At 42.9% G+C, this 14,765-nt stretch overlaps 1 protein-coding gene across 1 annotated transcript in view; it reads right to left on the reverse strand.

Moving 5' to 3' along the window:
- NIPBL (NIPBL cohesin loading factor) overlaps positions 1 to 14,765 on the reverse strand; it is a 1,354,860-nt gene that overhangs the window by 560,518 nt on the left and 779,577 nt on the right. Inside the window, 1 exon segment of the mRNA XM_033932779.1 lies at positions 221 to 372. Coding sequence (XP_033788670.1) covers positions 221 to 372 — 152 coding nt within the window.

The following is a 14,765-nucleotide window of genomic DNA, read 5'->3' on the forward strand; positions in this document are numbered from 1 at the left end:
ATGAATAGTGAGATCAATAAAGCATGTATATTTGATGCTACAATATAAGATTAGCATGTTCTATTTTAGAATTTATTTAAACAATAGGCTTTTAAACTCTGACATATCACTATATACTGGTAGCTATTAATCACTATTTTTAAAACAAGTTTAAATGGCTGCAAATAAAACATACATTTAGAAAACCCCAAAATAATATGCTAGGATGAAAAGGACTTGCCTGTAGAATTGTTGTGTCTGTCAGGAGCTGTATTTCCAGCAACTCTGCCAAACTGCTTACAATGTCACAAACTTTGTTATACAACATCACTATAACTCGTTGTTTATGGGTGGAACACTTGGCTCGCTTTGCTTTTGAGCTTATCAAACCTCCTAGAGAAGAAACAAATTATTTTTTAAAGCAGTAAATAAATGGTACAATGGTCATTCGGATACTTTTAACATCAGAGGACAAAATGAAAACACAAAAAAACAATAACACTGAAATAAATGCCTATATTAAAGTGCTGCCCAAATTTTTATCCAATATGACCCATTTTAACACTTAAACTCATCTGAACCCAGATGATGTAAATAAAATACATACTCTACTCCTCTCCACTTTCTCATCCACTTCCTCCTTTCCCTACTTATCCAAAACATGAAACCAGCAACAGCAGTGGTGACGCCAACAGTAACAATAGTCTTTCCAGTCAATTGGTGCTCAAAGATCCAGTACACTGCATGGGCTTTCAGGCTAACAGGAAGCTCACACAGGAGAGTTGGGACCTTGAGCTTTAGCTGGACTCACCCCTGTGCTAACTACCACCACTAGGCTTAGGTCACAGCAGAAGTACAGAATGATGAACAATAGCCCTCTTTCTGTGACTCCCCATACTATGATGATATGACCTCACTGAATGTGTGTGTGTGTATCTATAAACATACAGCACAGTTACTTACCTGTAACAAGTTATCAGAGGACAGCAGGCAGATATTCTCACATGTGGGTGATGCCTAGTATGGACAATGCAAAGAGCGTAGGGTCACTTTAAAAGTCAGAAAAGTCTTGAGACTATCCATACTGTGGCATGCGCCGATGCTTTCCTGTCTGATGTCAAATCGTAGGACTATAAGTTTAGTAAAAAAAACCAAAAAAGCTAAAAAGCCAACTAGGGGAGATGGGAGGGTTGTGAGAATATTTTCCTGTTGTCCTTGGATAACACCTGTTACAGATTTAGGTAACTGTGCTTTATTCTAGGATGAGCAGGCAGCATATTCTCACGAGAGGCGTCCCTATCTGCCAGGATGATGTGTCTAAGCCTAGTGAAACCAAAAGGGTTGGAGGGAAGTTGGCATCTAAATGGAGAATAAATTTTGTAGAACTTCTTGGCTGAACTGACCATCCTGTCTGGAATGATATTCCAAAAAGTAGTGGGATGAGAAGGAATGAATTGAGGACAAGATATCTCCTTTACACATGTCCTCAATGGGAGTAGAACACAGATAAGCTATTGACGTCGTCGATGATCTAACTTTATTCTCCAGCGGCAGTCGAATTTGAGCATAGCAAAAGGAAATACAGTTTGATAGCCATGTCAGGTTGGTTCTCTTGATGACACAAGTTCCAAGCCTGTTAGGATTCAATGATAAGAACAGTTGAGTGATCTAGACCAGTGTTTTTCAACCGCTGTTCCGCGGCACACTTGTTGCCTGGTGTGCCGTACGGTGCAGACACTGATTAGGCCTCAGGCCGGGTCCCGCACGCGCTCCCATGAGACTCCCCCGGTCCCCGCTGCTGTTCAGTTTCGATCTTCTGCTCGGACGCAACCGGAAACAGGAAGTTGCAGCAGAGCAGAAGATTGAACACTGAGCAGCCGCGCATGCGCGGCTCTTTGGGAAAGCGTGCATGTCGCCGAAAAACAAAACCTACAAACTAAGGTGAGGCGAAGGGAGAGAGCTGGCTAAACAGTAGGATCGATTGGGCAGGCGAGTGGTGGCTGCGGGGACCGTGCGATCGCTCGTGTTCCCGGCTCAAATTGGAAGGAGGGAGTGAAAGGGAAAAGGATTCTGGGCCAAGGGGATGAAGACAGAAAGAAAAACCCACAGCAGGAAAGAAAGGGAAGGACAGGCAGGTGAGCCAGATGCTAGAAGCAGGGGGGGGGGAAGAAAGAGGGAAAAAAGCTAGATGGGGTTGAAAAGAAGAGACACACTGGTATGGAAGAGGAAGATAAGGGAAATCTGGACACAGGAAGGTAACAGAAAGAGGGGGAATTATGTGCATGGGGCATAGGGACAGAGACATAAAGGGGACATGCCATGGGGATGGTATATGGACACGGGGTGGGGGGGGGCAATGACAGATACATAGGGGAGATATTAGAAATGGAGAAAATAGGAGCACAGAAGCGAGATGGTTTGTGGGGATGGGACAGGGACCGGGCTCGCAGGCTCCATTGGCTTGCACAAATTACATTGTAACGTGCCATGAAAATAAGAGGGAGGAAGGTAGATAGATAAGCCACGTGAGAGGAGCTGAAGGGTAGTAGAAAGGAACAGATGGTAAAGGAGGGAGGGAAGGGTGGTGGTGGAAAGGAATAGGACAGACATTGAAGGAGGGTGGAGAGGAACAGACCCAGAAGGGAAATGTGGAAGACAGAGTGGGAAGAAGACAGATGCCAGACTATGGGGGAGCGGAGGGAAGAAGATGGGTGCTAGACCAATTTGGGGGGGTGAAGGGAGAGGCACAGTAACAGCAAATGGAAGACGTAGAGAGAAGACACACAGTGGATGGAAGGAATTGAATGAGAAGATGTGGAAAGCAGAAACCAGACAACAAAGGTAGAAAAAAAAATTATATTTATTTATTTATTTTTTGCTTTAGGATAAAATAGTATATTAGTTGTGTTGATAAAAATTTATAAACAAAGCCCTGCCAGCTGAACATCTCTTTCTCTAGTTCAGCAGCAGGAACTTTGATTTATAAGAAAGGAATAAGCTAAATATTACAGTACTAAGGCTTATATGGATGCAGCAGGGACGGTGACGGGGCGGTGAATGGGATGGCAGTGGCGGTGACGGGGCGGTGAAGGGAACGGCTGTTGACGAAGAGCTACGTGTGTGTCTTTCTTCGATTCCAGCCAGAATATCAGCTTTGTGTTCAGCCAAACAGGCCCAGGTTTCGCACTGAATAAAGTATTTTATAATTTTTCACTATTCTGTTTACTTAATATTTCATAATAAAGTAATTATAAAATACTTTCTTTGTGTTTATTTGATTCCTATTCAAGAGAATTACTTTATATATAGTCAATATAGGCACAGAGTTAAATTTTTTAACATTTTCTAATGGTGGTGTGCCTCGTGATTTTTTTCATGAAACAAGTGTGACTTTGCCCAAAAAAGGTTGAAAAACACTGATCTAGACAATGGAACACATTGAATCCATATGAGCAAAAGATTACAGCCACTATCAATAAGCATTTTATGAATACTCTGGAAGCTAATGCTAGTCCAAACAGTAGTACTTTGTAAAGGAAGTGGCTTGTTCCCATTCAAAAGTGACAATATTTCCTGTGGGCTAGCAGAATGGAAATGTGTGTACAAAGGTAGAAGCTGAGAAGGTAAGGAATAAGAGGTTAGTTTTCATAAATTACAAAAGATCGCAGAAAAAGGAAGACAAGCAAAAATATCTGGAAAAGTTAAGAAGCAAATGGAAGAAAAAATAGCTGACACGGTAAAACAAGACTTTTTTCAAGATATATTAGTGATAGGAAGACGTGCAAAAATGGCATTGTGAGAAACATGTAGAAGCTGATAAAGAAAAGCCTGAATTGATTAACAAATATTTCTGTTCTGTGTTCACATTTGAAATGCCAAGAGTGGGATTGCAGAAGACAAACGTGAATAGAGATGAAGGAGTGGTAGGACCCTGATTAATTTTAGAGGGGTGTGTAATCTAAGCAAATACATTTTTACAGAAAGGGTGGTAGATGTGTGGAACAGTCTCCTGGAAGAGGTGATGTAGACAGAGTCTGTGTCTTAATTCAGAAAGCATAGGATAGGCACGTGGAATCTCTTAGAGAGAGGAAGAGATAATGACTGCTGTGGATGGGAAGTCCAGATGGGCCATTTGGCCTTTATCTGCCATCATATTTCTGTGTTTCCTTATGGTCTAGAGAGCAGAGCTAGTCTTTCTTCTCTAATAGTGGTAATAGGTTTCCCAGAGAAACCATTCAAATTTCTATTTCACCAAGTATTTGGTGAGAGCGCGGAGGTCCAGAATTGGACGGAGAAATCTGTGGGGTTGGGTTTTTATTTTTGGGATTAGGAATTACTTTGAGTAGAACCCTTGGCTCCTCTCTTGCATAGGAACTTGTTCTATGGTTCTGAGTTGCAGGAAGGCTGAGAGCTCTTGGAGAAATAGGGTCTTCAGATGGAAGTTGAAAAAGGACTCTCTTGGAGGTGTCTTGTAGAGATGAAGGGCATAACACTGTGATGATTTGTAGGACCCAGTGATCCGTTGTTATGAGGATCTAACATTGGTTAAAAAAAAAAGTGTCAAGATGACCCCCTGAAGAGTTTGGGGGTTTGGTTGCGAGTTGCTGGCTAGGCTCTCTAGGATGGAGTCAAAGATAACTGTGATTTTTGCTGAGGCTGGGATTATGATTTCTGAGCTCTTTTTTGTCTTGGGACATTTTTGTGTTGGAGCTCTAGTAGATATAGATGGTAGGTTATATCTGCATTTAGAATAGTTAAGAACTGTGTATAGGATTGTAAAAAATGCTTGGTTGCTTTAGGCTTAGATGACTAGGAGGCTGATAGGGTAGTCAGAGTCTTCATGACTCTTGATCTTTTGGGCTGCTTTTATTTTTTATCACCAAATAAGTGGACCCCTAGACATGGGATGTTGGCTTAATGCTCTTGAACATTAGCATCTAGATCAGAGATTCGAAGCCAAGCTTTCTCATGGCAATTGATACTGCTGAGGTTCATGATGTTACAATGAAAACATTGAACACTGACTGTGTCACATACTTTCTGGTTTCTAGAAGGTCATTTGTAACGTGTTGAAAAGAGTGTAAATGGTCTGCTGGATATTGTTCATAGAGGGATAGGTTTTGAAGCACAGATGTCATGTAGAATGCCATGCTGTAGTTGGTCTTTGGGCATCGGTGTTGGAGTCAGTAGACATCCTCGATGCTCCCGAAGTTGACCCCATAAGTTTTTCATATTGGAGTTGTGTAGCCCTCTTTGTAGTCTGGAGCAGTGCTAACAAGAGTCAACATGGTGGTCAGGACCAAGGACTGAACACAACAGTTACTTGGGTCAGTAGCCAAAATGGTCCTATTGCACTGCTTGAAGCCACTAGAAGGTTTGGAAATTGAGGGAAAAACTGCTGACACAAAATCAAAGGACTCAAATGTCTGGGGAAGTTGAGTAGATGGTATGCCGAAAAGAGGTTGATACTCTTGGCCTGAAAACAGGCTGAGTGGAGCCTAAAGGACCAAAAATCAAAATCAGTCAAAAATTGAAATATTTTTAACCAGATGAAAGAAAAAGTAATGGGAAAGCACAATGTTTGATGTATTGTAGAAACTCAACAATACAGCTTCCCAGCTCAATGGAAAACCGAGAACTGATGGTCCTGAAAAACAGATATTGGGCAAGAAGGCACTGACACATGTGCAGTATGGGTGGTGTCACGACTTTTCAGTCTTTTAAAGTATTAGCACACTTTTGCATTGTCTCTACCTGGCTGTGTGGATAACGTCACCCACACGTGAGAATATGCTGCCCGCTTCTCTCCTAAGAAATATATATATATATATATATATATATATATATATATATACATACACACACACACACACACATACACTGAAAGATTAGGTTCTTACCTGGATAATCTTGTTTCTGTTAATATACACAGGAATCCATATGTTAGCTGTTGATTCCCATTACCTGTGAATCTGCAGAAGGGTGTCACTTCTATAGTAGAGAAGAGCTCCTTCTTCAGTTGGTATCAAAGCAATCGAACTCCACTGAAACATAAGAAAGGAGAAGGAGAGGCACGGGGAACTTCCTCGGAAACAAATTCTGTTCTGCTCTGAAACTTAGGAAATAGAACAATGATCAATAAACATTTAACAAGCAAAAATTGAACAATAAATCACGCACATGAGTAGGAACCAATCTGCTAAGTGCAACTAGCAGGGGTTAGAGACCCCCTCCAAGGAGAAAGGGAATAGGGAGCCCCCTGATCCTATAGCAATGTCTCTGCTGAATACAGTAGAAGAGGTCCTGAGACAGACACTGGCAACGTCCGAGACAGAAATCAGGCAAATCAAAAATTTGCACAGGGTCTGTGGGCCAGGGCTGAACCTCAGAATTTAGCTCTGCGCTTTACCACCCAGCTCTTTGACTATAGAAGTGAACTGCCTTTGCATTCTTGGCTGTGGCAATTAGATTCATGTCTTGTTTGCTCCAACTCTGAACAACAAGGGAAAATGCCTTCTGGGACAAGACCACTCCCCCAGCTCTAGAGTCTGTCTGCTGAGAGTCATCTTGGATGTTCTGTACCCCTGCCACGTGGGCAGCTAAGAGAGTTTGCAAGTGAATTTCTGCCTACTGGAATAATATCTGTGCCTCCAGGTGTAGGGGAGCACTTCTGGTGCCTCCTTGTCTATTCACATAAACCACTGCAGTGGAATTGTCTGAAAACATCAACTGCCTTCCCTGTCCGGAAAGCACAGTTACTTACCTAACAGGTGTTATCCAGGGACAGCTGGCGGATATTCTCACATGTGGGTGATGTCATCCACGGAGCCCTGGTATGGACAGCTGCTAAAGTGTTCATGCACTTTAAGAACTTTAGAAAGTTCGCGATTGACCACATCATGGGTGCACGGCTCCTCAGTTCAGTAAGCCAGCTACGAAGCCAACCAGGGGAGGTGGGTGGGTTGTGATAATATCTGCCTGCTGTCCCTGGATAACACCTGTTATGGTAAGTAACTGTTTTATCCCAGGACAAGCAGGCAGCATATTCTCATTTGTGGGTGACCTCCAAGCTAACCAGAAATGGAATAGTAGGAGAGTTGGCTATTGGGAAAATAAATTTTGTAATACTGCTTGGCCGAAATGTCCATCCCATCTGGAAAAGGATTCCAGACAGTAATGAGAGGTGAAAGTATGAACCAAGGACCAAGTAGCAGCTTTGCATATTTCATCAATAGGGGTAGAGCAGAGAAAAGCCACTGAAGCTGCCATAGTTCAAACCTTATGGGCTGACATGACCCTCCAGTTGCAGCCCAGCCTAAGCAAAGCAAAACGAGATGCAAGCAGCCAACCAGTTGGAAATTGTTCTTTTAGAAAACAGGCTGCCCCAACTTGTTAGGATCAAATGAGACAAAAAGTTGAGGAGATGATCTATGTGGTTTGGTTCGTTGCAAATAGTAGGCCAACAGTCGTTTACAGTCCAAAGTATGAAGAGCTGTTTCCCCAGGATGGGAACGAGGCTTAGGAAAAAACACTGGAAGCACAATAGATTGATTGAGATGGAACTCTGTGACCACTTTCGGTAAAAACTTTGGATGAGTGTGAAGCACTACCTTATCATGATGGAATACTGTAAATGGAGGATCCGTTACCAAAGCTTGAAGTTCACGGACTCTGCGAGCAAGTAAGGTATTTGAGATGAGCCAAAAACATTGGTTCAAATGGAGATTTCATCATCTTAGCAAGTACAACATTAAGATCTCAAACTACTGGAGATGGTTGAGAGATGGTTTGACATTGAAGAGTCCACTTCATAAATTTGCAAACCACAGGGTGAGCAGCGAGAGGTTTTTCAATCCAATCTTATGTAATCCGCCTTGAACCGCAAGGTATTGGCGGAATATAAATCACTAATGTAATATAAAAGCTGCGATTGCACTGAGCTGGACTCTAATGGAAGGGGATTGAGGCAGAATGGGATAAATGTAGAAGGAAATCCAGAACCAAAGATAAGGTGTAGATTTTGATTCCTGATGTTGAAGATTGCACAAAGCAGAAAACTGAGTCCATTTTTGAGTATAACATTGTCTTGTGGCTGGTTTTCTGGAAGCATCCATGATGTCTCTGACCGATTGAGAAAAAGGAAGGTCTGGTGAAGTCAGCCCGAGAGATACCAAGCTGTCAGGTGCAAAGGCTGCAGGTTGGAATGTAGAAGAGAACCGTGATTCTCCGTAAGAAGAGATGGAAAAATTGGCAGAAGAAGTGGTTCCCTGATGCTGAATTGAAGTAGAAGGGAGAACCAAGGTTCTCTGGGCCACAGGGGAGCTATCAAAATCATTGTGGCAGACTCTTGTTTGAGATTGACAAGTGTTATGAGAATAAGAGGAAAAAGAGGAAACGCATAAAGGAACTTGTTTGTCCAGTCCAGGAGAAAAGCATCTGCCTCCAGGTGATGAGGAGAATACAGTCTGGAACAGAACTGGGACAACTTGTTGTTGTGGGGAGATGCAAAGAGGTCTACCTGAGGTGTTCCCCATTGAGAAAAAATGGGATGGAGAGCTGCCGAGTTCAGCATTCATTCGTGAGGTTGAAGAATGCGATTTAGTTTGTCCACTAATGACTTTTGTACCCCTTGAATGTAGACAGCCTTCAGGAAGATATTGTGAAGAAGTGCCTAATTCTAAATCTTCTGAGCTTCTTAGCAGAGAAGAGATCATGTTCCTCCCTGCTTGTTCAGATAGTACATGGCAACTTGATTGTCTGTATGGATGAGAAGGATTTGATTTTGAAGAAGATGCTGAAAAGCCTTGAGAGCACTGAAAATTGCTCTGAGTTCCAATAGATTTATGTTATGGCAGCGATCTATGGCAGACCAAAGACCTTGAGTGCGCAAACCATCTAGATGAGCTCCCCAAGCATAGGTTGACGAATCTGTCATGAGACCTTTCTCATGAGGGGGCGTTTGAAACAGCAAACCTCTGGAAAGATTGGAAGAGTGCATCCACCACTGAAGAGATTGTTGTAGAGAAGATGTTATTGTAATATGTTGGGAAAGTGGGTCGAGAGCTTGCGACCACCAAGAAGACAGTGATCACGGAGGGATCCGTAGGTTAGTCTGACAAAAGGAGTCATGTGAACTGTAGATGCCATGTGACCTAGAAGAACCATCATGTGCCTCGCTGAAAGTGAGGGAAGGTGGGTCACCTGATGGCAAAGCTGAATCAATGTGTCCTGATGCTGTTGAGGAAGAAACATCCCGAGCTGAACTGTTTCTAGGTGGGCTCCGACAAATTGAAGTGTCTGAGAGAGCAGAAATTGAAATTTGGGGAAGTTGATCTTGAATACCAAATTTTGCAGGAATAATATAGTCTGTTGGGTTGCTATGAGAATACCTTGAGATAAAGGATCTTTGATGAGCCAGTCATCTAGATAGGGGAAGACTTGAAAACAGTGAGTCCGCAAGGCTGCTGCTACTACCACCAGGCACTTGGTGAAAACTCTGGGAGAGGATGCGAGACTGAAAGGCAGAACCTTGTATTGATAGTGGTGATTTGCCATCTGAAATCGGAGGAACTTATGAGAAGCTGGGTGAATGGGAATGTGGGTGTAAGCTTCCTTGAAATCCAGAGAGCATAACCAATCATTGCAATCCAAAAAAGGATACAGGGATGCTAGAGACAACATCTAAAACTTTTCTGTGACAAGAAATTTATTGAGAGCTCTGAGGTCCAATATTGGTTGAAGACCTCCTGTCTTCTTCGGAAAAAGGAAATATCGGGAGTAAAACCTCATGGTTCTGCTGGTCCAAAGGAACCTTCTCGATGGAATTGAGAAAAAGCAGAGATTAGACTTCCTGAAGAAGAAGAGAGGACTGTAGAGGGTTGGAAGGAAACTCCCTTGGAGGATGATCTGGTGGAATGGTGAGAAAATGAAGAGAATAACCTTCTTGAATTATACTGAGAACCCAGTGGTCGAAGGTGATTAACTGCCAACAGTGAAGGTAATGTTGAAGACACCCTCCAATGGGGAGAGGAAGAGGCAGATTTACATTGATTGAAATTATGCACTCGAGCAACCGGTGAAAAAGGCTGATTAGATTTAGGAGGAGCAGAGGTCTGAGATTTTTATTAGTATCAGAAAAGAAAATACTGATTTGAACACTCAGTGCCATCAGTTGTCCAAGGACTTAGATGAGGCACTGACATAACTGACACCTGAGAGGCGGAGTCCCAGAGGTAAGGTAGTCTGCACATGCTCAGTAGTAAAAAACAAACAAACAAACAAAAAACTATTGATCCTAGGGGAGAGCACTGGCACGCAGGCTCAGTCAGAAGACTTCACCAGCAAGTGTGGCTGCATTCCCCTGCTCTCTATGGACCCAAATTGTTCCAGCTACAAATTCCTTTTTAGCTGTAAGTGAACAATTAGAAGAGGCTAAAGCAGATCAGGAATATTTAAAGTCAAAATGTGCCTAACAGGGACAGGTTAATGCTGTCTCCTAACAGATTCTGCACCTGTGACACTTCCACCATATAATCCATGTAGTCAATTTATAGACAAACAGAACACAGTTTTTGTAGCAGGCCAGAAAAAAAATAAACTAGCTGCAGACCTAGAACAGGAAGAGCAGACCAACATAGAAGAGGAAAGTTCACTACCATGCCAGAACAATACCAATAATGACAAGGAGGATACAGTAATCCCTATAAGTGACACAGCACCAGTAACAGTAGTGCTGCAGGGACATATAAAAGACAGTGACATTGAAAGAATAATAATAATAATTTTTTTCTTATATACCGCTATACCGTGAAATTCGAATAGTGGAGAAAGTGGGCCCTATGCCTTTTAACATAAATGAATGGTGCAAATGGGCTACTGATATACTGATTCACTGGGGTCTAGGGAAATACAATTGGAATAATGCAGATAAGCTTATGCACCTAGCCCTGGGACCACACTATTATAAATTTAGCTCTCTCACTCACCCATATCAGTTTACAAAGATGGTCATTGAACAACTATTTTGATGCACCTCCTTGCAAGTACTTAGAACTCTTTCACCCCTGCCAACTGATATACTAGAACAGTTTGCATATAGGGTGTGGGTAATACATGCTGTACTTAAAGAGCATGAACATTGGCCCAGTTCAGCAGATTATGGTCAGAGAGAGCATAAAGAATTTCTATTTGAATTTTTCTACCCTGAGATTACCAAACACCTTCTATTGTTTTCTGAGGACCCCTAAAACAACCCCTTTTGACACTTTAATGCTCCGGATTGGGTCTGTGTGGAAGACTCAGCCAGCTCAAATTATTTCAGTATCAGAAGCCAGGAGGAAACACAGGAAACAGAGGGCATGGCAGAGGTACTTACAGAAATTCCTCTACTTACATTCCTTTCCATGAGCTCAGAGCACAGACAGCATTAGAAAAAGAGAAAATTAAATGGGAACAGGATAGACATACAAAGCAGTTAGAATTGGACAAAGTAGAGTGATTTGACAGCCAGGAAACATAGCACTAGAGTATAGGGATGTCCTGACTCTCTGTGTACAAATACCAGGGTAACTCAAGCCTTTCCAGCCCTGCATGACTCCTTTCACTTGCCTGTGGACTCACTTCCAGAGATGCAGGATAGGGGAAGAATTCAGACTCAGAATTCAGCTTGAGGTATGTGGCACCTTTGATATTGGACACTTACGGCCGCCCCAATGTTAATAGTACCATAGAGGGTCAGGATAAATTAGCTTTGATTGATACTGGGGCCATAATCAGTTTTACAAATAGAGCGCCTCCTACTGGAGATAAGAAAAATGTGGAAATATATGAGATTCAGTATAAATGAGAGCTTCAAAGTGTGTATCTAACCCTGTAGTAAAGGAACAAATGAAAGAAACTACTGCCAGCACGAGTGAGAATACAGACCAAGAAATAATTAATGTGGTTGGTCTTGCACTATGGCAGGACACAGGAATTCCAAATGCTTCTAAACCTTTGGTTCATGAGGTTATTCCTGTGCAATTAGCCATGCAGTGTAGCATGCCAGTGCAGCAGCATGATCTTAGTAGAACTCACTGAGAGGCTGCAGATGTTACAGTTTGAGCACAAGAGAAGCTAAATTGTGGGAAAATGCTCACTGAAATTTTGTTAGAGGGTGAGGATCCTCAACTACAAACTCAGCAACCAGTACTTCCTTCAGCAACAGAACTGGTGCCTAAGACGGAGGAGAGGGTTCTGACTGGACCTATCTCTTCATCAGGTGGCTCTCCAGCTTGGTCAGTTGCTAAAACAGGGAGCTCCATTAGGCTCACTATAGACTATCAGGCCCTAAATAAGGTTTCAAAGTCTGTGGTACCAGTGGCAGCTCTTACTCTGAAATTTAACCCCAAATATTCATTTTTCTCTGTCTTAGACATGTCTAACAGTTTTTGGAATCTGCCCCTTGCTTATGAATGCCAGGACATGACAGGGCAGACAAAAGAAGAAACATCTAGCCTGTACCTGACCTCTCCACAACAGTACCTACTCCTCAGAATGCAGTGGGACCCAGGTGGCAGACATGGTCTCGGTCGGCTTGAATGGAACATGGACAAATTTTGCTCTAAGGGGCCTTGAGGATGTTGATTTTAAATGTTTCTTATTTATCTTAGCAGCCAGTTAGAATACACACATAGCCATCCCAGACCAGTTTTGACACAGAAATATTTTTAATGTACTCCAAGGATCCTCTTTATCACTGCAGAGATAGATGCTCCAAGGAAACATCAGCTTTATGTCTTTTCTGATTATGAGATAGTTATGCTATGCATTATTTGTACATATACTTTGTTCATTTGTGCATTTCTGGGTTTGTTTGTTTTTTGTATAACAGTGTGTTTATTTGTAGATTTAAGTTCAGCCCAACAGATTGAAGAACAATTTCAAGCCTACTAGATTTTTCTGGTTTGTCTGTGCCATGTCTTTCCCTCTTCCATGGGATGCTCTCATCTCCTCCACTTCCAGGACAGCATACTGGTTCTTCAGTTCAAGGGTGGGGGGAGTCACAGTACCAATCTTGCAGTGTTCCATAATCTGAGTCCAGCTGCCTTCCCTCAGCACAGCCTCTTCTTCCCCACTGCTGGAAATTTTTCACACCTCATGAACCATTTCATCAATGTACCTCTCATTCTCGTGAATACTTCTTAGTCTTGCCACCTCTTCTCACAGTTCTTTTAATTCCTTCTTGAGGGATTCTAGCTGAAGAGAGCATGTACATGGAACTACTCCCTCTGCCTGGGTAACATTTTCTGTCTGCACAGAAACAGAAGTTGTAACCTGATCAGCAGCTTTGGTGATATGATGTTTCCCAGCCATACTGTAAGTACTTACGCCTGGAAGAAAAAAAAAATGAAAGGGAAGAAAAATCCTACCAAAGTAATTCTCTAGATGCAAAAAGTAGTTCACAGGTTGCTGTGAAAACTATTTTTAATGCAGATCCTCTACAACAGGGGTGCCCAACACGTCGATCAATATCAACAGGTCGCTCGCTCAGGCGACCCCAGTCGATCGCAGAGCGGGTTCCCTTCTTTCCTTCTCTTTTTTCCCCTCCTGACTGGCCTGCTCCTGAATTCTGCTGCTGCCTCCGCTGCTCAACATTTAAAAAAAAACAAAAAAACCGGCTTGGAGAATTTATGCTCTGGGGGCTAACGTGTGCTTGTACCGGCTTCCCTTCTCTTCCCTCTGAAACCGGAAGTTATGTCGGGGGGGGGGGGGAGAGAAGGGAAGCCGGCACGCACATGTTAGAGCCCCATTCGCGAGCTAAAGCGGGAGACAGGTCAGTGAAGCTTGCGATTTGCTCTTGCTGCCAGGTCCTGCCTACTTTCTGTTTCCTCAAAGGCAGGACCCGGCAGCATTTCTCCCAATAGGTCGATCTTGGGCCGATCAGCCTTCCTCTCCCCGACGTCAATTCTGCCGTCGGAGAGGAAGTTCTGGCCAGCGGAACTTCCTCTCCAACAGCAGAATTGACGTCGGGGAGAGGAATGCTGGTGGGCCTGAAGCAAGGAGAGCTTGGCCGGCGGCGGGCGGCTTTGGGGGCCTGTTATCCGATGGCAGCAGCAGTGGCAGTGGCTTGGGGGAGGGCAGGGAGGGAGAAAGAGGGAAAGAAGAGAAACAGAAAAAAAGAAAGGGGGCATGAAGAGAGAAAGAAAGAGAGGGCAGGGAGAGATGAAAAAAATGTTGGGGGGGAATGAGGTCAGGAGGAAGCATACAGGCTAAAAGAAGGGAAGAAAGATTGGATGCACAGTCAGAAGAAGAAAGTGCAACCAGAGACTCATGAAATCACCAGACAAGGTAGGAAAAATGATTTTATTTTAAATTTAGTGATCAAAATGTGTCTGAATTTATATCTGCTCTCTATATTTTACAATATGGTCCTCTTTTACTAAACCGCAATAGAGGTTTTTAGCGCAGGGAGCCTATGAGCGTCGAGAGCAGCGCTGGGCATTCAGCGCAGCTTCCTGCGCTAAAAACTGCTATCGTGGTTTAGTAAAAAGGGAGGGGGTGGGTATTTGTCTATTTTTGTATGGTTGTTACTGAGGTGACAGTGCATAGAGTCATCTGCTTTGACCTCTTTGAAAAAACCCCGGAATAGGAATGATAATTAACAATTCTATGCTTACAGTGTGCGTTGTGTTTTTTTTAAATTTTATTGTTGGTAGATCATTTTGACTTGGTCATTTTAAAAGTAGCTCGCAAGCCCAAAAAGTGTGGGCATCCCTGCTCTACAACCTCTCTTAGAACCAGGCTTA

Source organism: Geotrypetes seraphini, chromosome 1, assembly GCF_902459505.1.
Source record: "Geotrypetes seraphini chromosome 1, aGeoSer1.1, whole genome shotgun sequence".
NCBI lineage: Eukaryota > Metazoa > Chordata > Amphibia > Gymnophiona > Dermophiidae > Geotrypetes > Geotrypetes seraphini.